At 45.9% G+C, this 23,314-nt stretch overlaps 1 protein-coding gene across 1 annotated transcript in view; it reads left to right on the top strand.

Moving 5' to 3' along the window:
- Window positions 1-8,023: 8,023 nt before the first annotated feature.
- Window positions 8,024-23,314, top strand: part of PARVG (parvin gamma) — a 62,647-nt gene continuing 47,356 nt past the window's right edge. The window contains exons 1-3 of the mRNA XM_040345815.1: window positions 8,024-8,165; window positions 14,427-14,489; window positions 16,930-16,994. Of these exons, the coding sequence (XP_040201749.1) occupies window positions 14,432-14,489; window positions 16,930-16,994 (123 nt within the window). The 5' untranslated portion in view covers window positions 8,024-8,165; window positions 14,427-14,431. The remainder of the gene's footprint in view (window positions 8,166-14,426; window positions 14,490-16,929; window positions 16,995-23,314) is intronic.

Below are 23,314 nucleotides of genomic sequence, written 5' to 3'. Positions count from 1 at the left end.
CATAACTCTTTTGGACTTTTGTTGATAAAGTCACATTTTAATAAATTTATACTTATAACAGTTACAAATGGCCTTGTGTGTGTGTTTTTTTTTAATTAGCTAAAATGAAACTAAGGGAGAGAGAGGGGCAATTTCCCCTCCTCAGTGTCATGTGACTCGGTGTTACAAGGTCTCAGGTGTGAGAGGGGAGCAGGTGTATTCAATGTTGTGTTCTCGCTCTCACTCTCTTATACTGGTCACTGGAAGTTCAACATGGCACTTCTTGGCAAAAGCATGGTGGTAGGAGTGTAATGGTCTGGGGCTGCATGAGTGCTGCTTGCACTGGGGAGCTACAATTCATTGAGGAAACAATGAATGCCAACATGTACTGTGACATGCTGAAGCAGAGAATGATTCCCTCCCTTTGGAGACTGGGCCGCATGATAACGATCCCAAACACAACTCCAAGACTACCGCTGCCTTGCTAAAGAAGCTGAGGGTGAAGGTGATGGACTTGCCAAGCATGTCTCAAGACCTAAACTCTATTGAGCATCTGTGGGATATCCTCAAGCAGAAGGTGGAGAAGCGCAAGGTCTCGAACTTCCACCAGCTCAGTGATGTCATGGAGGATTGAAAGAGGACTCCAGTGGTAACCTGTGAAGCTCTGGTGAACTCCATGCCCAAGAGAGTTAAGGCAGTGCTGGAAAATAATGGTGGTCACACAAAATATTCACACTTTGGGGCCAATTTGAACATTTTCACTTAGGGGTGTACTCACTTGATGAGTTATTTTGAGGGGACAGCAAATTTTCACTGCTATACAAGTTGTATACTCACTAATTTTGTAGAAAAGTGTAATTTCTTCAGTGTTGTCACATGAAAAGATTTAATAAAATATTTGCAGAAAAATGTGAGGGGTATACTCGCTTCAGCTCATTCATTAGAGCAATTAAAGTGGAGGTTCACCCTAAAACAATTCTCTAACATTACATCCAGCATACTGCCGACATGTACAGTATGCTGGTATTTTTTTTTTCTCCGTACATACCGTTATATTGTCATTTTCCCCCCGGCTTCTGGGTTCTGATTCCCGCGGGACTGGGCATTCCTATTCAGGAGGTAGATTGTCGTCTGGTGAAAAACTTTGCAAGGCGCATAAGGCGTGTCACCAGTTTTCCATAAATAGCCGACCTGCGAGTCGACTCTATACGGACTTTCAGACTGAACATCATATGACGTCCTGTGCATAGCGGCCGCCAGGGGGCGTAACGCCGGCCCACGGCAAGGCTCGCGACCCGGTGCGCGTGCCCGGCGGTCGCGATGTCCGCCGGGCACCCGCGATTGCTGGTAAACATGGCAGGAGTGTGGATGTGTGTGTGTGTGTGTGTAAGCACACAGATCCACGTCCTCTCAGAGGTGAGGAGACCGATGTGTGTTCCCAGAACAGAGGAAAACATATCGGTCTCCTCCCCTTGTGAGTCCCCCTGCCCCTACAGTTAGAAATTACTCCCAGGGAACATATTAACCCCTTCAGCGCCTCCTAGTGTTAACCCCTTCCATACCAGTCACATTTACACAGTAATCGGTGCATTTTTATAGCACTAATCGCTGTATAAATGTGAATGGTCCCAAAAATGTGTAAAGTGTCCGATTATGTCCGCCGCAATGTCACGGTCACAATAAAAATCACAGATCGCCGCCATTACTAGTAAAAAAAAAATAATAAAAATGCCATAAATCTATCCCCTATTTTGCAGACGCTATAACTTTTGCGCAAACCAATATACGCTTATTGCGATTTTTTTTTTTATTTTAACCAAAAATATGTAGAATACGTATCGGTCTAAACTAAGATTTTTTATTTTTTTTTAAATGTTGATATTTATTAAATCAAAAAGTAAAAAATATGGTGTTTTTTCAAAATTGTTGCTCTTCTTCTTTTGTTTATAGCGCAAAAAATAAAAACCGCAGAGATGATCAAATACGACCAAACTAAATCTCTATTTGTGGGGGAAAAAACATAAAGATTTCATTTGGGTACAGTGTTGCATGACCGCGCAATAGTCATTCAAAGTGTAACAGCGCTGAAAACTAAAAATTGGTCTGGGCAGCAAGGGGGTAAAAATGCCCTGTATGGAAGTGGTTAAAGGAGCTCCAAGATGCCTCTGACAAAGTCAATTGGGATGTGACTTGTGAGGCGGAGTAAAGAGATCACAGGAGTGAAAGGGAGCTGTCCACTAGCCGGAGGATGAGAGGCCATGTATCCGCGCTGAGAGCATATGTCAAACAGCACTGGTTATGTTAAAATGACTTTCCAGGTAGAGTGTACAAATGAACCCAATTGCTTATATTACATGTTGGTACAATATAATTTTCTTTTCATTATATCATATGCAATGATGTATATTTTTGATAAAAGTTTTTTTAAACTTACGGAGGGCACTATGCACTATTTTGTTTCCTTTGAGCCCATGATATGCTTTAAGGTGGAGTTCCACCCATAAATATAACATTACATCAGTAGTTTTAAAAAAATGTCATTAGTCCTTTCCGAAAATTATATATATTTTTTTTAGATGCCTTCAAAGTCTTGTTGCTAGGCAGAATAGTTAATCTTCCCACTTCCTGCACCTAGGTGCTTAATGCTTCCTAACCTACACCGCACAGACTCCTGGGAATGTAGTGGGTGTAACTTTCCAGGAGTCTGTGCATTCCCCAGTCTCAAAGAATCATGTGACTTGGACAGCACAGGTGCTAAAACCTGATCTGACACTGCTTGTGCAGCACTGAGCATGTGCGAGATTTGCAAGGCTGAAATCCAGGAAGTCATACAGTCTGGCTTCATGATGCCCACACTTAAGATGGCCCCAGTCAATTTCTATTTTATAAAGTGTCTAAATGCTGTAACAACCTAACAAAACGGACCTTAGTTTACAGACTAACTTTACTAGAATACATTAAGCTTGTGTATTACAGGGGTATTTATATTTAAAAAGTGAAATTGTGGCCGGAACTCCGCTTTAAGTTTGTGTATGTAGTTTCTTTGATCCATTTCTGTGGTTATAGCTGTGTTCCCAGCTTTCAAGGGGGCATGCGCTAAGATCTTTTCAACCAAAGGTCCATTTATTGAGGTGACAGTGTACCCACAGGGGTGGTGAAAGTTTCACTATTGGATTATGAGTTGACTATGGATTGTTTTACATGCTATGCATTTTTATGAACAAAGTCGTCTCCCATGTTCTCCAATGATAACCATTCATATATGTGCGAAGGTTGCAGCTACTTCAAAGTAGTTCATGCACTACGTTGGTCTGACTTTCATGCAACTTAAAGGACCATAGACTTTAAGGCTGCATTCACACCTAGGCGTAGGCAATAGCAGCGTTTTCCGGCGTTTTTTTCCGGCGTTTTGACACGCGTATTTAATGCTAATATGCGCGTTTGCATACAGCGTTGTCCGACGTTTTTGTACTTTGACGTTTTTTTTTTTTAGCCAATAGGAAAAACTATCATCTTTTCATCACTTGTTGCTATGTTGGTAGATTTTTTTAATCTTCTGCATGGGCGACAAGTTCTATTGACGAAACGCCCGTAGCAAACGCCCGTTGTCGCGCAAGTCGCTTGAATCGAGCGTTTCCATTACTTTCTATGGGAAATGGAAACGCTCAAATACGCGCATATCGCGCGATATGCGCGACAAAAAAGGGTCCGGAACTTTTATTGACTACATGCGATGCGCGTCAGGCGCATCGGCGTTCAGATGTGAACCATGCCCATAGCCTTACATGTATTTTGGTCCCTCTGGCGTTTGTGCGCGTCGCGCTACAGGCGACAAAACGCCAAGGTGTGAATGGGCTCTAAGGTTAACCCTCAAAAGTTGCATGAAAGTCGTACCTGAATGTTATACAATGCAACCGTTGTTCATTATCACTGGTCAAAGCCAAAGTTGCTACAAAGTTGAACTCCCAAAGTGGGTGCAACTTTGGAGTCGTGCAAGTGTGAATGGAGCCTTAGCCAGCCATTCCTACCCCCTCCACACCCTGGCACTCCAGTGAACGCTGGAGGGGCAGAGCAGAGAGCCGTAGAGTGACAGTCACGTCTCTTGGCTCAGTGAAAACTAATGGCCTGTACACACGATAAGAGTATCAGAAGTAACACTTCGTCCGAACGATCTGACGATTTTCAGATCATTGGTATGCAACGCCGGATACCCCCCCCCCCCCCCCCCCGAGACAAACATGTCACACTCGCTTGTTTTTTTTTTAATCAGGCTTTTTTAAACTGCCTTGCAATGTCAATTGCTGATGCCGACCCCATTAGCCGTTGCTGACAGGCTCTCTGTGAAGGGAAACAGGCAGAGCGGCAGCTGCGGGGGATTTCCACCCCTCCCTCTCCTCCTTGAGCCCAGTAACTCTCATTCATCAGGCAATGCCTGATGCTATTGGCTACATTCAGAGCCAATGGCTGGTAAAACACAACCAAGAGGATTATGGGACATGTAGTACCAGCAGGCCCCAGGATGATTCCCTGAGAGGACTGCAGCCCCCAACATGCCGAGCAGGAGGGGGGGGGGAGAGAGAAGAGTGACCATGAGGCTGTAGGGTGGAGGAAGCCAGTGATTCCATTATTATCATCCAAGGTAAGAACTTATCTCCCCTTCACCTGGCTGCAACCCCTCTGTCCTCCCCTTCACCTGGCTGCAACCTCTCTGTCCTCCCCTTCACCTGGCTGCAACCCCCCATCCTCCCACCTGGCTGTATACCCCCTGTCCTCCCCTTCACCTGGCTGCAACCCCCCTGTCCTCCCTTTCACCTGGCTGCAACCACCCTGTCCTCCCTTTCACCTGGCTGCAACCCCCCTGTCCTCCCCTTCACCTGGCTGCAACCCCCCATTGTCCCTTCCATCTGGCTGAAACCCCCCTGTCCTCCCCTTCACCTGGCTGCAACCCCCCTGTCCTCCCCTTCACCTGGCTGCAACCCCCCTGTCCTCCCCTTCCACCTGGCTGCAACCCACTGTCCTTCCCTTCCACCTGGCTGCAACCCACTGTCCTTCCCTTCCACCTGGCTGCAACCCCTCTGTCCTTCCCTTCCACCTGGCTGCAACCCCTCTGTCCTTCCCTTCCACCTGGCTGCAATCCCTCTGTACTTCCCTTCCACCTGGCTGCAATCCCTCTGTACTTCCCTTCCACCTGGCTGCAACCCCTCTGTCCTTCCCTTCCACCTGGCTGCAACCCACTGTCCTCCCCTTCCACCTGGCTGCAACCCCCCCGTCCTCCCCTTCCACCTGGCTGCAACCCCCCCTGTCCTCCCTTCCACCTGGCTGCAACCCCCCTGTCCTCCCTTCCACCTGTCTGCTCCCACACAGTAATAATTGAAATGATGTGCTTCAATCATCCTGACACCATATTAACCACGGTGCCGTGATGATTGAAGCGCCAACACCAGCCATTGCCCCTACAAATTGCCTGCAGAAATTTTGCCAGTGCCCCTCCCGAGATTAGACTCTGGATCCGCCCCTATTGGTATGGTGTTTTTGACAGCCGATTTACAAATTTTCAACAACAAACTATGTGCAGGGTATAAAAATTAATATCGTACGTGAACACAATGTCTGCCATGGGCAACCAAATTTTCCCTTTGGGACAGTTTTGGCAAGGACAAGCGTGCCGTCTCAGCATAACTTATGACAAGATAAAATGCTTTCTTTGTGACTTTTTTCCTAAAGAAAAAAAAAATTGATGTATTATATATAATGAACTCTTTTGAAGTAAATGCCGTTAGACGTAATTACAGATAATGTCTGCATCAGTCACAGCCCAAAATACCGAAAAGCAATTTATTTCCAGACCCAGCACAGTCAGCATTATTGCAACGGACTTCAGATCTCTCCTCTGCCGATACATGGACTGCGTAAGTAAAACTGCATTTTTGTGCCACGAGTCTGAACATTACAAGTCATGTGCACCCTTTTGAAGCTGCTTTTCTAAATGTAAAAGGATTCAGAATAAAGAAGCTGTTAGCTTTTTAAAGAAGGCTTTGCATTACGATCACGTTAAAAAATTGTAAATGGCACCCCATTTTATTTTTCCGCAGAATTGCTGGTGACCCTGTCCGGTCCACGCATGGACTGTGTTCTCTTTGTATATCATTCTGCATCCGCCATGTTTGCATATAGTTAGACTTCAAAGGAAATGTTTTAGTTTTAAATTATAACTCAAACAAGTTGATTTTTGCATCTAGTCTTCCCGCCACGCTCCTCTGTATTTTTGTTTAGGGCAATACATGCGCCTTCCATACTGTGGAGCTGATCTCCACATCCTCCTCTTTCAGTTTTCCCTGCCCAACTTCAGAGTTAATGACAACCAGCCTCATTCCACTCCTTCCTGTGAGCCCAGGCTGTCATGGACCCGCCCCCTGTGGAAGCATCAGACCAGCCTGGGCTCATAGCTCTGCTGCAGTGAATGGTGCTCACATGCTGATATGAGTGCCATTCAGAGCTGCAAGAAGGACTTCTTCCTACACAAGAAGAGGAAAGACTCCCAGCACCCCAGAAGACGGCAGAAATTAGGGAATTAAAAAAAAATGGAGGGTGGGGAGATGGAAATGGGATTGACTCTAACGAGCAGGGCTCTCTGATTCCTACTGTATTAAAGTGTATTGTAGTTGTACTGTCTACCCTCAAGTTGTAAAGTGCTGCATAAGCTATTGGCGCTATATAAATCCTGTATAATAATAATTATTGGGGAATGGACAAAAAAAATGGAGGGCTGAGGGGTGGAAATGGAATTGAATGCAATTTATCATATGACCAGCAGACAGATGATTTTTCTCAGACAATATTAGCCGGATTCACATAGGACTTACGCCGACGTATCTTCTGATACGCCGCATAAGTCCACGGATGCGCCGTCGTATCTATGCGCCTTATTCAGCAAACAAGATACGCCTGAATTTTGGCTTAATACGACCGACGTAAGTCTCCTACGCCGTCGTATCTTGGGCGCATATTTACGCTGGCCGCTAGGGGCGCTTCCATTGATTTACGCGTCGAATATGTAAATGACCTAGATACGCCGATCACGAATGTACTTGCGCCCGTCGCTGTAATCTACGCCGTTTACGTAAGGCGTACGTCCGGCGTAAAGTTATTCCACCTAAAGCAGGGGTAAGTCATGTTAGGGTATGGACGACGGAACAGCCGTCGTATTTTACGCTGTTTACGTAAGTCGTACGTGAATGGGCGTAGAATACGTTCACGTCGAAGGCATTGAGCCGGCGTATCTTAGGGAGTATATGCAACGTGATTATGAGCATGCGCCATTCATTCGGCCCTTCATTTACATGGGGGTCACGCTTCATTTTAATACAGCACGCCCACTACCTGCCTACTTTGAATTAGGCGGGCTTACGCCGGCCCATTTACGCTACGCCGCCGTAACTTAGGGAGCAAGTGCTTTGTGAATACTGGCCTTGCCTCTCTGTTACGTCGGCATAGCGCATATGAGATGCGCTACGCCCGCTCAAATATACGCCGCTCTACCTGATGAGTTAGAGTGCCAGGCCTTCTCGTCTAACATCAGCGCCTAACCTCACAAATGTGCTTCTGGAAGAATGGTCAAACATTCCCATAGACACCCTCCTAAACCTTGTGGACAGCCTTCCCAGAAGAGTTGAATCTTTTATAGCTGCAGAGGGTGGACCAACTCAATATTGAACCCAACAGACTAAGACTGGGGTGCCATTAAAGTTCATGTGCTTGTAAAGGCAGGTGTCCCAATACTTTTGGTAATATAGTGTATTTTATGTGTGTGACTTAAAGCTGAACTCCAAGCAAACAGCTAATTAATATTATATTTGTATGCAATTACAGTTTGACACTTTTAAACTGTTTGCAGACCATCCTGCTGTAAGGACTGGCATTACTTCTCAGGCAGAGCAACCCAAGTCCTGTGTGTACCAGAGACACAAAGAAATGGGGAAGTTTTTGTATTTTTGCTTCACCCAAAACTGTGTCATCATCACGCTTTCAATACTGAAACACGCAGGATGAGGAAGTGAAGGGGCTACATCACATATGACGCCTCATGTTTCCGAGGTGTAGCTCAGCATTACATGCCTCCTGAGTGCGGGACATAATACAGGCCGACATAGCAAAGACCTCTGGGTAACACGGACAGTCCTGAGCAGGTGAGTTTATAAGATATCTTTATGTAGTGATGGGGTTGCTATGGGCTGTGCAGACATCTTTCTGCACGTAAACCCAAACAATGAACTTCTCTTATCTGCTCCCTTTTTGGTCTGTTAATTATTGAAAAACATTAATAGTGTTTTGTTTATGTTTGACAAGTGCAAAATAACACCTGTTGATCCCGCCAGAATGCTTTCCTCTACAATCGTATCTAAAACATTGTTATCTGGAAGTGCGGAAGGATAACAGAACACTTTCTCTTAATGTTATAGGGAACATGAGAGGTGTTTTGTAGTCCTAACATACTTCCTGTCTTGGAGTGACAACGCTTTTCATCCAAAGATAGGACAGACAGTGCATTACTGACATTATTACCAGGTGACATCAAAAGCCTAAAAAACAGAAAACGTCTAAAGACTGGTACACAGCAATATCCACTTGACCTCCAGAAGATTTACCCCCTTTCTGACCAGACAATTTTTTGTGATACTGCACTGTGTTACTTTAACTGACAATTGCACAGGTGTGCAGCACTGTACACAAATAAAATCAATGTCCCTTTCCCCCTACAAATAGAGCTTTCTTTTAGTGGTATTTGATCACCTCTGCAGTTTTTAGTGGCTGCAGTTTGGTGAGGAGCGAGGGCAGTTGCACTGTCCGTGTCCACTTCAGTCTCGTGCCGTGTTTTATAAGTACCCCCCCTCCGGATCACAGCCTTGTGCACCTCCCATACCACCCAGGCATCGCAGCCTGGAGTGATGTTGGCATTGAAATAGTGCCCTATTTCTTTAACTATATCAGTTAGGACCTCCTGGTCCTGTACGAAGCTCTCATTGAGTCTCCACACAGGCCTCTGCTCCCCCTGTACGTCCGAAATGGCATACTTCAGGCTGATCGGGGCATGGTCCGAACATATAATTGATCCTATAGATGTGGCCTTGATTGAGTGTAGTTGGGGTATTAGGACTGCGCTCAACTCCCGGGTTTATCCTGGGCATTGACTATTTCCTAAGTGGGGTGGTGGGAAGACAAAGCCAGTGAGTGAGCTCCCAGCTCTCTCTGTCCACCCCCGGCAACTTGAAATAATAGGACCTGTATCGGTAGAACAATTTTAAGAAAAACATAGTATTCAAACGAGTTCAAAAGCAGGCATTCAAACATATACCAAAGTTAGTGCAAACATTACTATAAAACAGGCTGAGGTAGTGCAAAACAGATGCAACTGAGGATAATAAGCAACTTTTTCCATCCCTGATAATGAGTAAAACAGGTAGTCCATGCCCCCCGCTGTAGCTTCGGTATAGAAGTCCCATGGTGTGTGGGAACCTGTGCGCTACCCAACACTGAGGTGTTCTCCAACCCCTGCGTCAGCTGTCCCGTCGGGAAGCGGGTCTCTAGTTCGAGTGCTGTCAGGGTACAGTGCCAGGGAACCAAAGAGTGGGCACCTCCCCACCCCCTGGGTGATCACCCCCATCATCTCCAGAGTCAGGGAGAATCCCTCTCGGGCCTTCCTGTTATTCCCACCCCCTCGGTGCACATCAGGGGAAAACCCTCTGCCCCTCCAGCCCCCTGTGATCACAGGTGTGAGGCGTGATAGTTCAGTGCTGGACAAGGGGGGCTTATAGTCTCCATAGGTACGTCGGGGTAAGGTATAAATATGGGAGTTTCTGAGAAAGTTCTATGAGGCGTCTTGGTGGGTGGCGCAGTCCCCGCTCTGCAGCGCCATCAATGACCGGGTCTCCTGCTCCCTCACCTGGGAAGCCACATACTCTAGGGCAGTGGTCATCAACCTTGTCCTGCAGGGCCCACTAACAGGCCAGGTTTGCAAGATAACTGAAATACATCACAGCTGATATCATTTGCTCCTCAGTGATTGCAGTATTCTAGACTGCATCTCCCCAAGGTAATACATAAAACCTGGCCTGTTAGTGGGCCCTGCAGCACAGGGTTGATGACCACTGCTCTAGGGGGTGGAAAACTAGGCCCGACAGCCAAGTATCAAAGGGGGGGGGGATCAGCGGATCCACCAAAGCACTGCCACCAACAGCCCACCCGCCAGTACCAGGGGAGAAGTTTTAGATCTCAGTCAAGTTCCGGCGTTACATAACATAGCGTAGGGGGGGCAATGGGGAGCAGGAACGGATACCAGGGATGGGCTGCCCAGGGCCTACTCACGTGTGTCCCCCGATGCCGCTCGTTGTCGCCGTCTGCCTTTCAGCTGCCAGGGGGGTAGAGGGCCCCAAAACGTGGATAAGCCTGATATACCCGCAGCTCGCGGGAGAATCTGCATCCAGTCGGGCACTGGTATCGGGTCGATTTCAAAGAACTGAAATAGAGCCGGGAGATCAGCGGCGGTCAGCAAAGTGAAAGCACTGGATTCTTTGCGAAATGTCACCGTGATGCCCTTGTGTTTCGCCAACTCCAGAAGGGGGCGGGGGCGGAGGTCGTCCTGGACAGATCCGGGAGGATCGTGACCTGTGAGCCCTCTGCCTCTATGGGTCCCCAGTCCCATGCGCGGTGCAGGATGGCCTCCTTCTGGGTAATTCTATGTAGCCGGCACACTACATCGCGTGGCCTACTCGGATCCGCAGGTCTGGGGCCCAAGGCCCTGTGTGCTCTATCCAGCACTACGTCGGCATTCGGGCCTTCCAGGACTGGTTCTCACCGTCTTGCCCAGGTCTTCCATGCCCACGTCCTCAGGCATACCCCGGAGCCGCAAGTTATTACGACGGCTCCGGTCCTCTATATCTCCCAAGTGGAGTTGGAGCGCAATAGCCGTGTCGCGCTGCTGGTCGCGGGACTGCTCCAGAGCCTGCACCCGTCTCTCCAGTGTTGCAACCAAAGTCTCTCCAGTGGTCACCCGATCCGCCACAGTCGCAATCTCTCCTCTCACCTCCTGTATGTCCCCCCGATGAGTTTCCACTAGGCGGAGGATCATGGTCTCAATGTCGGTCCAGGTGGGGAGGGCCGCAATGTCAGACCATGTGGGTAGGGCCTGTAGCAATGCCCTGATGTCCTGGTCTAGCACGCCGACCTCTGGGGGTAGGAGGGAGGACATTGCATCCAGCTGCCCGTTCTCCAGTGCCGGCAGGGAGACCGCAGGTGCGGCGGGGGGGCTAGGCGGGGAAGAAGCCTCAACTTGGTGGTAAGCCTCCTGCGCGGGGCCTTGCTGTGCTGCCGCTCTGAGTCCGGGGGAGATCTCCTGGAGGAGTCTGAAGTAGCGTTGTATTTCGCCAGGTTTCTTGCCCACGGGTGTCCCCCTCGTAGTTGCTCCTGTCCTGTATTTTTTGCCTGAGTTCATACCGATTATAGATGTTTTTTTGCCAGTAGGCAAAAAAGATTTGAGGCTGGGAGCTCTGAAAGAACGCAGCTTCACTCAGCCATGTCCAGGCATCGCCCATCTCTGCAGTTTTTTGATTTTTTGCACTATAAACAAAAACAGACCGACCATTTAAAAAAATAAAACAATATTTTTAACTTTTTGCTATAAATCCTTTCCAATAAAATAAAATCGAATTTCTTTATCAGTATAGGCCAATATGTATTCTGCTTCATACTTTTGGTTAAATCAATCCCAATAAGCGTATATTGATTGGTTTGCACAAGTTATAGCGTCTACAAACTATGGGAAAGATTTATGGAATATTTATTTTCTTTTTATACCAGTTATGGCGGCGATCAGCGACTTATAGTGGGACTGCAAAATTGTAGCGAACAAATCTGACACTTGACACTTTTGACACTTTTTTGGGCACTAGTGACACCAATACGGTGATCAGTGCTAAACAAAATATATACTGTCACTGTACTAATGGCAGGGCAGAGAAAGGGGAATGGCAGGGGAAGGGGTTAACATCAGGGGTGATCAAATGTGTGCCAAGCTGATGTTTGGGTGTAGTGGGGGAGGTTTTTACGAGTGGAAGGCATAGATTGGTGTTCCTGCTTCACAGGAACACAAGATCCATGCCTTTCATACTGACAGAATGGCAATCTGGCTTGTTTACAGATCGGCATTCTGCCTGTGTACAGAATGATCAGCAGGTGCCGGTGGTCATCGGGTTCCGCGGGACCCGGTGATAAGCCCTGTGTTAATTCACAGCAGGAGCGAGCCGGCCGCTGCACGCACTCAGGATGTCGGGATGGGTAAAGAGGATTTTTTGCTAGAAGTGCAGATTTTTGGGGTTTGTGCTAGAAGGCCTGATATGGTAGATAAGGGAATTTGTGATAGGATGGGGAATTTTATGTGGTGAGCCCTGGTCTGTAGATGACCTTGTCCCAGCACTGGCTGCAATGCTAATGTTCTAGCAAGGAATACACTGGAGGAAAGAGCAGAGGGACAGAGAGATGAGCTCTTCAGTCTTCTGCATCTTATTTCACTGTCCAATCACAGGCTGGGGGTGGGACAAAGCCCATAAGGGTTACTTCACTACAGTGGAGAAAATCAGGTCTCTGTGTTGTGTAAATCTGGGGACTGGATAGACAGAAATACAAAAAAAATTTCAGGTAAAACGTCTTCTTAACACGGTATATGTCATCCATATTTTTAGCCTTTTTGCACAGTAAATTCAGCACACTAAAAATTTCAGGTAAAACGTCTTCTTAACACGGTATATGTCATCCATATTTTTAGCCTTTTTGCACAGTAAATTCAGTACTCTAATTAAAGTGGATGTAAACCCACTCATCCTTTCTAAACTCATGCCATAGTGCTGATCTATAAGAATATAGATGCCTCCTGCATATATCCTTACCTGTCAAATATCTCCCCTCTGTCTGTTATAAGAACTGAAAAACTGCAGATTCTGTGGGTGGGTCTGTTGTCTGGAGCTCTGTGGGCGGAGTCGTAATGTCACTATTGGACTTCTGCTATGATCACTAACATCCAGTCAAAATCCAGAAAAGTAACCACATGACTTCAGAAAAGGAGTGGGGGTGGGAATTGAAAAATAATGCCCATCTCCAGGCTGGTGAATGAGTGTAAATAACCTGCCCTCACAGCAAGGGGGCGGAACGGACTAAGGTTTTTCTCTGCAAGTCCGTTTTATTTCACTGAACAATAAGAGGATTGCTCAGAGCTGGATTAACTCTGTGTGGCAAGACTGGACACAGATGATAGGAAATCGTATACTGTACATTGTGACATCAAAAACATAAATAAATTGGGTGTTACATCCACTTTAACCAGTTCCCGACCCCCGCATGTACATATACGTCCACAATATGGCACGTACAGGCACATGGGCGTACACGTACGTCCTCGCCTATTAGCGGGTGGGGGGTCCGATCGGGACCCCCCCCGCTACATGCGGAGGTCGGGTCTGCTCGGGGAGCGATCCGGGACCACGGCGCGGCTATTTGTTTATAGCCGCTCCGTCGCGATCGCTCCCCGGAGCTGAAGAACGGGGAGAGCCGTGTTTAAACACGGCTTCCCCGTCCTTCACTATGGCGGCGCATCGATCGCGTCATTCCCTTTATAGGGAAGACACGATCGATGACGTCATTCCTACAGCCACACCCCCCTACAGTTGTAAACACATACTAGGTGCACCCTAACTCCTACAGCGCCACCTGTGGTTAACTCCCAAACTGCAACTGTCATTTTCACAATAAAGAATGCAATTTAAATGCATTTTTTGCTGTGAAAATGACAATGGTCCCAAAAATGTGTCAAAATTGTCCGAAGTGTCCGCCATAATGTCGCAGTCACGAAAAAAATTGCTGATCGCCGCCATTAGTAGTAAAAAAAAAAAAATTAATAAAAATGCAATAAAACTATCCCCTTTACTAAAAATAGGTAGAAGAATACGTATCGGCCTAAACTGAGAAAAAAAAATGTTTTTATATATGTTTTTGGGGGATATTTATTACAGCAAAAAGTAAAAAATATTGCATTTTTTTCAAAATTGTCGCTCTATTTTTGTTTATAGCGCAAAAACTAAAAACCGCAGATGTGATCAAATACCACCAAAAGAAAGCTATATTTGTGGGGGGGGGGGGGAAAGGACGCCAATTTTGTTTGGGAGCCACGTCGCACGACCGCGCAATTGTCTGTTAAAGCGACGCAGTCCCGAACTGTAAAAACACCTTGGGTCTTTAGGCTGCATATTGGTCCGGGGCTTAACTGGTTAAGGACAATGAAGCCATCCACTTTGTGAATAGTATTATTTCTTGTGATGTGTTCTTTAGAGAATCAGGAATAACCATCATGCCTTGTGACAAATGTCCCTATTTATGGGTCTTGTTTTTAATTTCTCCCACAGGGCAAATGGATCTGTTTGCACAGTCTGGTGATTCACAGATGATATTTAACATAGAAACTCAAGGTAATATTATGTGATTGTAACATTTACAATGCATCCATCATTAATGGGCCCCAATCCATTCCTCCAATAGGTCTATAAAAACAAATCAAGGCCCCTAGGGGTAAAGCTGGCCATACATGGTTATTTTTTGGTAGCGGTACCCCCGGAGGGGCTGCTGAGGATTGTGGTCTGTCTGTCACCCTGCCCAGCCAGGCACACACTTTTACTCCCCTGAGAGACGGTAAAGCAGTCCTTGCATTTTGTTTTTGTTTGTTTTTATTGAGGGATATTAAACTTGGAAAGGGATGGGGACCTATGAGATACCCAAGTGATTACAACATTGCAATTTGGGGCTATATATATACATTCGGTAAATACATCACTACATTACTCCTTCTGCACATTGCTTCCTCTCTAATCTTCTCCAGACAAGATAGCATTGATTTAGTAGGCCTGACACAAGCTCAGCCAGGCCTAAAGCAAGTGCCTTTTACAGGCAGGGACCGCAGGCCCCTATGGTGTAGCGAATAGAAAAGTCCCAGTGCTAGCTGCTGTCCCTGTGGCTACTGCTCCCAGTACCACCTCTTCAGGCCCTGCCATCCCTCCTGGCTGCAGCTGCCTTGCTTCACTGCCCCTGACACCACCATCCTCCAGCCTGGCTCTATACCCATCCCAGACTGCTCCTCAGTCCTCTCAGGTGTGCCTTAAAGTCCTCACCGATGGTGTGCTCACTTACCAGCCCTCCTGGCTGCCTCACTGGAACGCCTGGAGACTTAGTGTTCTCCCACTGTCATCTCTTGCTCTTCCTGTGCCTCCTATCTATCACATTTTCTTGGAGGGCCCTGTCCGCGCCCAAGTCCAGGCCCAAGGTATCCCCCCCCCCAGACTGGGGAGCTCTCTCTAAGGCCCTGACAGCCTAACACTCCATGTAATTCTTCCACCCAATCAACTCCTTCCCAGCTGGGCCGACCCTAGGTATTTAAGGAGGCCTGCCCCCTGCCAATCCAAGTTGGGGATTGGTCAGGGCTCCTTGGAAAACCCCAGGTGGCCCCACCTCCCCTCCAGCCTCTCTTTCTAGAAAACACTGGAACATTCTAGAAAGAAGTAGGAGTTCCTAGTGATGTCATCTGTGTGTCACCCAGCACTACCCTGAGCCACTCCCAGCCCAGATTTATTTTGGCCCACTGTTATGGGAGGCTACCCCACTGACCAATAGAAAGGTGCAGGCCAGTCTATAAAGGGTTAGACCCCCATACACTATGTACTATGTATATATTATGCACTATTAGATTTTCTGCAGATTTACCAAAACCATGTAGTGCCACGGGCCTGCCTGATTGCATACAAATTGAAACTCTTATGCCGCATACACACCATCACTTTTATGTGATGAAAAAAAACGACACTTTCTGTGAAGTAAAAAATTACGTTTTTGAAACTTCAATTTTCAAAGACGAAGTTGCCTACACACCATCGTTTTTCTCACAATGTTCTTGCAAAGTGAGGTTACGTTCCACCACGTTTTACCATTGAAGCTTGCTTCATAAGTAGCTTCTGGGCATGCGTGGATGAAAAAACGTCTTAGAAAACAACGTTTTTTGCTACACACGGTCAATTTCTGTGAAGTAAAAAGTGCACTTTTGAAAAACGACACATAAAATTGAAGCATGCTTCAATTTTTTTTGGTCGTTTTTTACAAGACATAAAACGACGTTTTCCCCCACACACAGTCAATTAAAGTGACGTTTTTTAAAAACGTCATTTTTTTTCATCACATAAAGTGATGGTGTGTACGCGGCATTAAGGTTTGACCTCATATAATATGGTTTTGGTAAATCTGAAGACAAAAATCTGCAGAAAATCTAATAGTGTGTATGAGGCTTTAGTTTATATTTACCAAAAAACTGCCTATGCAGATAAGGGGTGTCTGTAGACAAAAACAAACTGTGCAGTTTTGACCAAAGTTGCATAATGCCCTTGCTGTAGGTGTAGGCTATTTATATACCTCCCAAAGCCTGACTGGAAAACATCTAGGACATTGCTTAGACATGACGAGCTGCTTCTGGTCACCACCAACATCACAGGAGTGAGCTCTCAAACGCTGAGCTCAGAGCTACTGCATCAGGGGAGAGAGAGCACGCGAAGGCTAGCAGTAACACTGGCTTCTTCTAGCAACGTCCTGAGAGATTTGCAGTCAGGCTTCAGGAGGCACATAAATGGCCTACACCTGTAGCAAGGGCAGTTTGTTTTTATCAACAGATGCCCCCTATCTACATAGGCAGTTTTTTGGTAATAGTGAACGAACTACCAGAAAGTGCTGAAGATTGCAGATTAGAATGCTGTTGGTTTTGGTGGGTCCTGAGTGGGCTGAGGGAATCTTTACTTTACCAAGGGACATAGAAATAACTGTATGCATCTTCTACTCTGGTTTTTCTATAAGGCCTTTTTTTCCTGTTTGCAGGTGAAGCCAGGCGGCACCTTCAGCCTAACGCAGAAAATGACCCCAAACTTCAGGAGCTGAAGGCGGTATGTTGTATATAAATGACAGAGACATGACTGAAATTACAGTTAAAAAAATGTGATGAGTTGAAATGTACACCTCTGCACTCCTCACTGCAGCATAGTGAAAAAAACACACAGCTGCCAATACACCAAAACAGCGCATTTATTGTGCAATCAGTATGAACGAGTCCTATGGGCTGTTCATTGTTACCTTGTTTTTGGGTATAGCTTTGCTTTTCAAAGGACAAGAGCAAACCGGCTCTACACCCCATAATAGAAATATCCACAAGTTGTCTGAGGTGGCCAAACAAAGGGAAAAGAGAAAAACTGCTCCTAATTTATACAATGTTGTTTGATGCCCCTTCAAATGAAACTGTGCTTGGCATGGGCCTATGAGTGCCTTATAGCATAAACCAGGGGCATCCAAACATTCTAAACAAAGGGCCGGTTTATTGTCCTTCAGACTCTTGGAGGGCCAAATTTTGGCCAGCGGGAGTGGAAATTTTCCTGTCATCATTGTTAGTAAACATCTGTTATAAGGGGAGGGATAGTGCCCCATTGCTGGTATCATAGGGAGGAATAGTGCTCTATTAGTTGTGTCAGTGAGAGAAATGGTGCTCCATTGTAGGTGTCTCGTATCAGTGGGAGGTATAGTGCATTTTATGCATTAAGGTAAATAACCTTCTGGTTTCAGCTTCCCCCAGTTATTTACCTTATATTTACCTGAGCCCCATCTTAATCCAGTGATGTGCATGAGAGCCTCAGCTTTCCTGGGTCTCTCTCTCCTCATTGGCTCCTACTGCTGTCAATCACAGCCAGTGAGCCAATGAGGCGAGAATTGGGTCAGGGCCGAGCCATGCCTTTGTGTGTGAATGTCCATTCACAGGAGCGTGGCCTGGGAACAAGGCTGCTCAAGTGCTCCCATAGCAAGAGGCTTACTATCGGGGGGGCACTTGGCAGGGAGGAGGAGCAAGGACCGCTGGTGGGGGATCCAAAAAGAAGAGGATTAGGGCTGCTTTGTGCAAAACCATTGCACAGAGCAGGTAAGTAGAACATGTTTGTTATTTTTTTTTTTATTACAACCTTTAGGCTTCGTGCATACTGGACATTTTGTTTTTGGTATTTTCTTCTACAGCCAGTAAACTCCCAGCATGTTATCTTATGTGTCCATACACACATAGGCTGTTAACAGCATTTTTTGGCAGGGGTGTATTATGGCAGAAAAAAATAAACAGAACTAGTGGGTTTTTCATCTGTAAAAATGCTCTAACTCTGATAAAAGCTGAAAAATGCAGAAAAACTCTTTTGTGGGAGTATTGTTTTGTAAAAAAAATCTAAAATAAACGCAACAGCTAAAAAAAAGCTACAAAATTCATTCTACAGCTATAGCTACTGGTGTTTTTATAATGTCCAGTGTGCTTGAAGCATTAAAATTGCTTTAAGACTGTTACTTAACGACCGCCCAATGTAAATATACGTCGGTTTTTTAAAGATGGATATCTCGGTAACGGCAGCAGCTGCTGCCACAACCGAGATATCCATCTCTTCAGTGAGCGGTCCTGTAAACGATAACGGCGGTCTCCGCGGCGGATTCGCCGCGAGTTTGCCGTTATCGGTGGTGGGAGAGGACCCCTCCCGCCGCTCTCCCGCGCCCTCCGCCGCTTACCGGAGCCATCGGTAGCGGCGGAGGCGATCGGGTCCTGCTGTGTGAGGGTTCGAGTGAGGGCAAGATGGCCCCCACCCGTCCCCATAGCATTGCTGGGCGGAAGTGACGTCAAAACGTCAGTCCCGCCCAGCGTCTTAAAGAGACATTTTTTTGTTGTCATTTTTTTAAATCACAAAATTTCTATATTTTTTTTTTTTTTTTGCATTTAAGTGTAAATATGAGATCTGAGGTCTTTTTGACCCCATATCTCATATTTAAGAGGACCTGTCATGCTTTTTTCTATTACAAGGGATGTTTACATTCCTTGTAATAGGATTAAAAGTGATAAAAAAAATTCAGTGTAAAAAATTATAAAATAAATAAAAATAAATAAGAAAACAAAACATTTTATTTTTAAAGCGACCCGTCCCGACGAGCTCGCGCGCAGAAGCGAACGCATACGTGAGTAGCGCCCGCATATGAAAACGGTGTTCAAACCACACAAGTGAGGTATCGCCGCGATCGTTGGAGCAAGAGCAATAATTATAGCCCTAGACCTACTCTGTAGCTCAAAAAATGCAACCTATAGAATTTTTTAAACGTCGCCTATCGAGATTTTTAAGGGTAAAGGTTTGACGCCATGCCACGAGCGGGCGGAATTTTTAAGCGTGACATGTTGGGTATCATTTTACTTGGCGTAACATTATCTTTCACAATATATAAAAAAATTGGGCCAAATTTATTGTTGTCTTATTTTTTAATTAAAAAAAGTGAATTTTTTTCCCAAAAAAGTGCGCTTGTAAGACCACTGCGCAAATACGATGTGACAAAAAGTATTGCAATGATCGCCATTTTATTCTCTATGGTGTTAGAAAAAATATATATATTATGTTTGGGGGTTTTAAGTAATTTTTTAGCAAAAAAAACAGTTTTAGTCTTGTAAACGCCGAATCTGAAAAACAGGCTTGGGGCTTAAGTGGTTAAGCCAAATCATATTTCTTTTGTTTTTGATAGAAGGGATAAAACGCCTTTCAAGTTATTTTTAGCTGGAGAGCATTGAAGTAAAGAGCATTTCCATCTTAGACAGCTGTCACCAGAACAGCTGTCCCCACTGGATGATTTCCTCACAACTCCTGTTCCGGTGACAACTCAAAAAATGTGGATTTCCCATTACTTTCTGTCTTAATGGTCACCAGTCCAGGACACATAATGAGAGTGAATCTTCCCAGCAATGACACAGACAATAAGACCCCTTTCACAGTGAAGCATTTTTACAGCATTTTAGCGGTAAAAATAGTGCTATTAAAACGCTCCTAAAGCGCTCTCCATGCATCTCAATGGATCCTTTCACACTGAGTCCTGCAAGCAGCATCTTTGGAGCAGCTTTTGGGCGCTGAAAAAAACGCTCCAAAAAAACGCCCCTCTCGATTGAAATGAATTGAAAGCGCTGTAAAAACGCCTTACCTTTTCACACTGAGGCACTGCAAAAACGCCCTAAAACTTTAGGGTCTTACGGTGCAGATGCAGATGAGGAATAAAGCTCGAATAACGCCCCAGTGTGAAAGGGGCCTTATACAAACTTTACAGGGGCTCTAATCCACTCTATCCAAAACTAAAAACTAACGTTTTGCCTTCACGCACCCCTTAAAGCGGATGTTCCGCCAAAAAAAAATATTAAAAGCCAGCAGCTACAAATACTGCAGCTGCTGACTTTTAATATTAGGACACTTACCTGTCCTGGAGTCCAGCGGCGTCCGCAGCAGAGGACGAGCGATCGCTCGTCACTCTGCTGCTCCCCCCTCCATCCACGCTGAGGGAACCAGGAAGTGAAGCGCTGCGGCTTCACTGCCCGGTTCCCTTACAGCGCATGCGCGAGTCGCGCCGCGCCCGCCGATTGGCTCCCGCTGTGTGCTGGGAGCCGAGTGTTCCCAGCACACAACGGGGGGGGGGGGGGCGACGGGATGTGACGCAATGCCCGTCTTTTGCCCGGTATCTTTAGACAGGTATCTGCACCCCCCTCCCCCCTGAAAGGTGTCAAATGTGACACCGGAGGGGGGGGGGGGTTCCGATCAGCGGGACTTCACTTTAGGGTGGAGAACCGCTTTAAGATGGTCGTAGCATTCTGCAATTTCTAATAGGCTTCTTTTGTTGTGGCCATGTTGGATATAAATAGCTTGGCGGACTTCTTTAAAATAACACAACAGAGCGTGCAATTACGATTCGCCACCTGATTACAAGAGGAGGCCATGAAAAGATTCCCATTTGCCTGGTTATTAGTTGGATGAGAGGAGAAGAAGTCACAAGTGACGGACTAATTTACAAGTTATTACCCAGAATTCTGCAGTGCCGGTTAATCAGCCTGTGATGGGGAGCTTGCACAATGGAGATTGGGAAGAAACGAATGGAAATGTATTCATAACAATTTAACTGGCCTTTTATTAAAAAGTTATCAACCTGTTATCCTTTCACAAAGGGTTTTGTATAGAAAAAAGGAGGCTTTTGTTATGTAGAATGCGGATTTCACTCGGGATGTGTCAGCTAAGCGGGTTTTGTAATGTTTCAGATTAAGCATGAAATCCTAAAGGAGGGCTCTAATCAGGAAACAAATTACCAGTAAACTTGCACAGCATCTAATTATTTGAAGGGCAGATAAATTGGAGCTAAACGAAAACCCAGCTTTTCGTAAAATACGACATACAGACAATGAAGTGTTTGTTAACCCCACAAAAATACACATCCTGGTCCCTTAAAGCAGATTATACAGCACAGCTACTCTAAATTGTAAAAAAATCTTCCTGAACTTGCCACTTCCTGTATGCCCTCTATATACTGACCACGATTACCAGGGCTACAAAGCCCTGACCACTGTGGTCAGAGTGCATCCCTCCATCATACACTGCTGTCCCCTCTGCTTTCCTCTCTCCCCCTCCTTCCTGCCTGTCAGCTCCCTCTCTCTGTCTCCACCCCACCCCCACCACCGCTATTATTAAAAATTAAAAACCTAAAATTGGCACTGCCAGACCCTCTATTAGAGCCTGGCAAACCACACTATGGAAGTTATATAAAAAAAATACGAGCATTCTAAATACCCATTTACAGCTGTCTTCAGGCAGGTCACATGACTCATGGCTGCTTTACAGCTACGAGACAGGGCTTCTGCGGGAGGAGCCGTGATCTAAATACCAATTTACAGCTCTCTTCAGGCCGGTCACATGACTCGTGGCCGCTTTACAGCTACGACACAGGGCTTTTGCGGGAGGAGCCGAGCGGCCACGTGATCTCACTGACTGATGTCAGAGGGAGATCACAGCTCCTCCCGCAGAAGCCCTGTTTCGTAGCTGTAAAGCAGCCGTGAGTCATGTGACCCGCCTGAAGACAGCTGTAAATAGATATTTAGAAAGCTTGTTTTTTTAAATGACTTCCATAGTGTGGTATACTAGGCTCTAATAGAGGGTCTGGCAGTTACCGTACTTGCAATTTAGACTTCATAAACACTTTAAAGAGAACTGGTCATGATTAGGCTGGTGTTAGGATTCTACTACAAGTGTGTGTTTATATTGCTGTGTTGCTTCCTAGGGGCCTGTAAAAAAAAAAGGAGGGTACTACAAGTGTGTGTTTATATTGCTGTGTTGCTTCCTATAGGCCTGTAAAAAAAAAGGAGTGGGGGGGGGTGTTATTGCTGAAATTTGCAGACCTAAACTTATTCTCTATAGTCCTTTCTTCATCTTATCACATGTATAGTGGTTTTATATATACATAATGATCTTCATTATCTTAAGGACAAAAAAACATTCCATATGAAGATTTCATACTTACCCCGCCAGCCAGCAGCTGGAGCACCAAACTGTTCACCTGTCTGTTCTTAGCTGCTCTGTTGATTTGGTTCTGGATTTTGCTTATTGGAGCTGGCCAGTGACTGGACCATGTTGCTCCCCCCCAGGGCCATCTTAATAGAATCATGGGCCCCTGAGCAAAGCAACACAACGGGGTCCCTACTAGCCTGCCCCAATTTAGGCACCTACTATCAAGAATTAAAGTATATATAGTTGATAGAATTAAACTTATATTTATTAGTACTCTCTATAAAATCAGTTTTAAGCAATAAGAAAACATGCCATAAATAGAGTTGAGCGAACCCGAACTGTAAAGTTCGGGTTCGGTACGACTTTGGATTTTTCTTGAACCCGGACCCGAACCCGAATAATTGTTGAAAGTCCGGGTTCGGAGTTCGGGAAAAAAAAATGCGTGGAGGTCCCCCCAAATTCAATAACCAGACCCTTTAGGTCTGGTATGGATATTAAGGGGAACCCCGCCGTCAATTTAAAAAAAAAATGACGTAGGGTTCCCCCTAAATATCCATAACCAGACCACATGCCCTCAACATTGGGAGGGTGCTTTGGGGTGCCCCCCAAAGCACCTTGTCCTCATGTTGATGGGGACAAGGGTCTCATCCCCACAACCCTTGCCCGGTGGTTGTGGGGGTATGCGGGCAGGGGGCTTGTCAGAATCTGGAAGACCCCTTTAACAAAGGGGACCCCCAGATCCTGCCCCCCCCCTGTGTGAAATGGTAATGGGGTATACTGTACCCTTACCATTTCACGAAGGAAGTGTAAATAGTAGTTTTCAGAAAAAAAAACCACACACACCGTAGAACAAATTACTTTATTAATTAAACCAAAAAAAAATCCTGCGGTGAAAA

The sequence above is a fragment of the Rana temporaria genome, chromosome 3 (assembly GCF_905171775.1).
Source record: "Rana temporaria chromosome 3, aRanTem1.1, whole genome shotgun sequence".
Lineage (NCBI taxonomy): Eukaryota > Metazoa > Chordata > Amphibia > Anura > Ranidae > Rana > Rana temporaria.
This window is presented reverse-complemented; position numbering and strand designations above follow the sequence as displayed.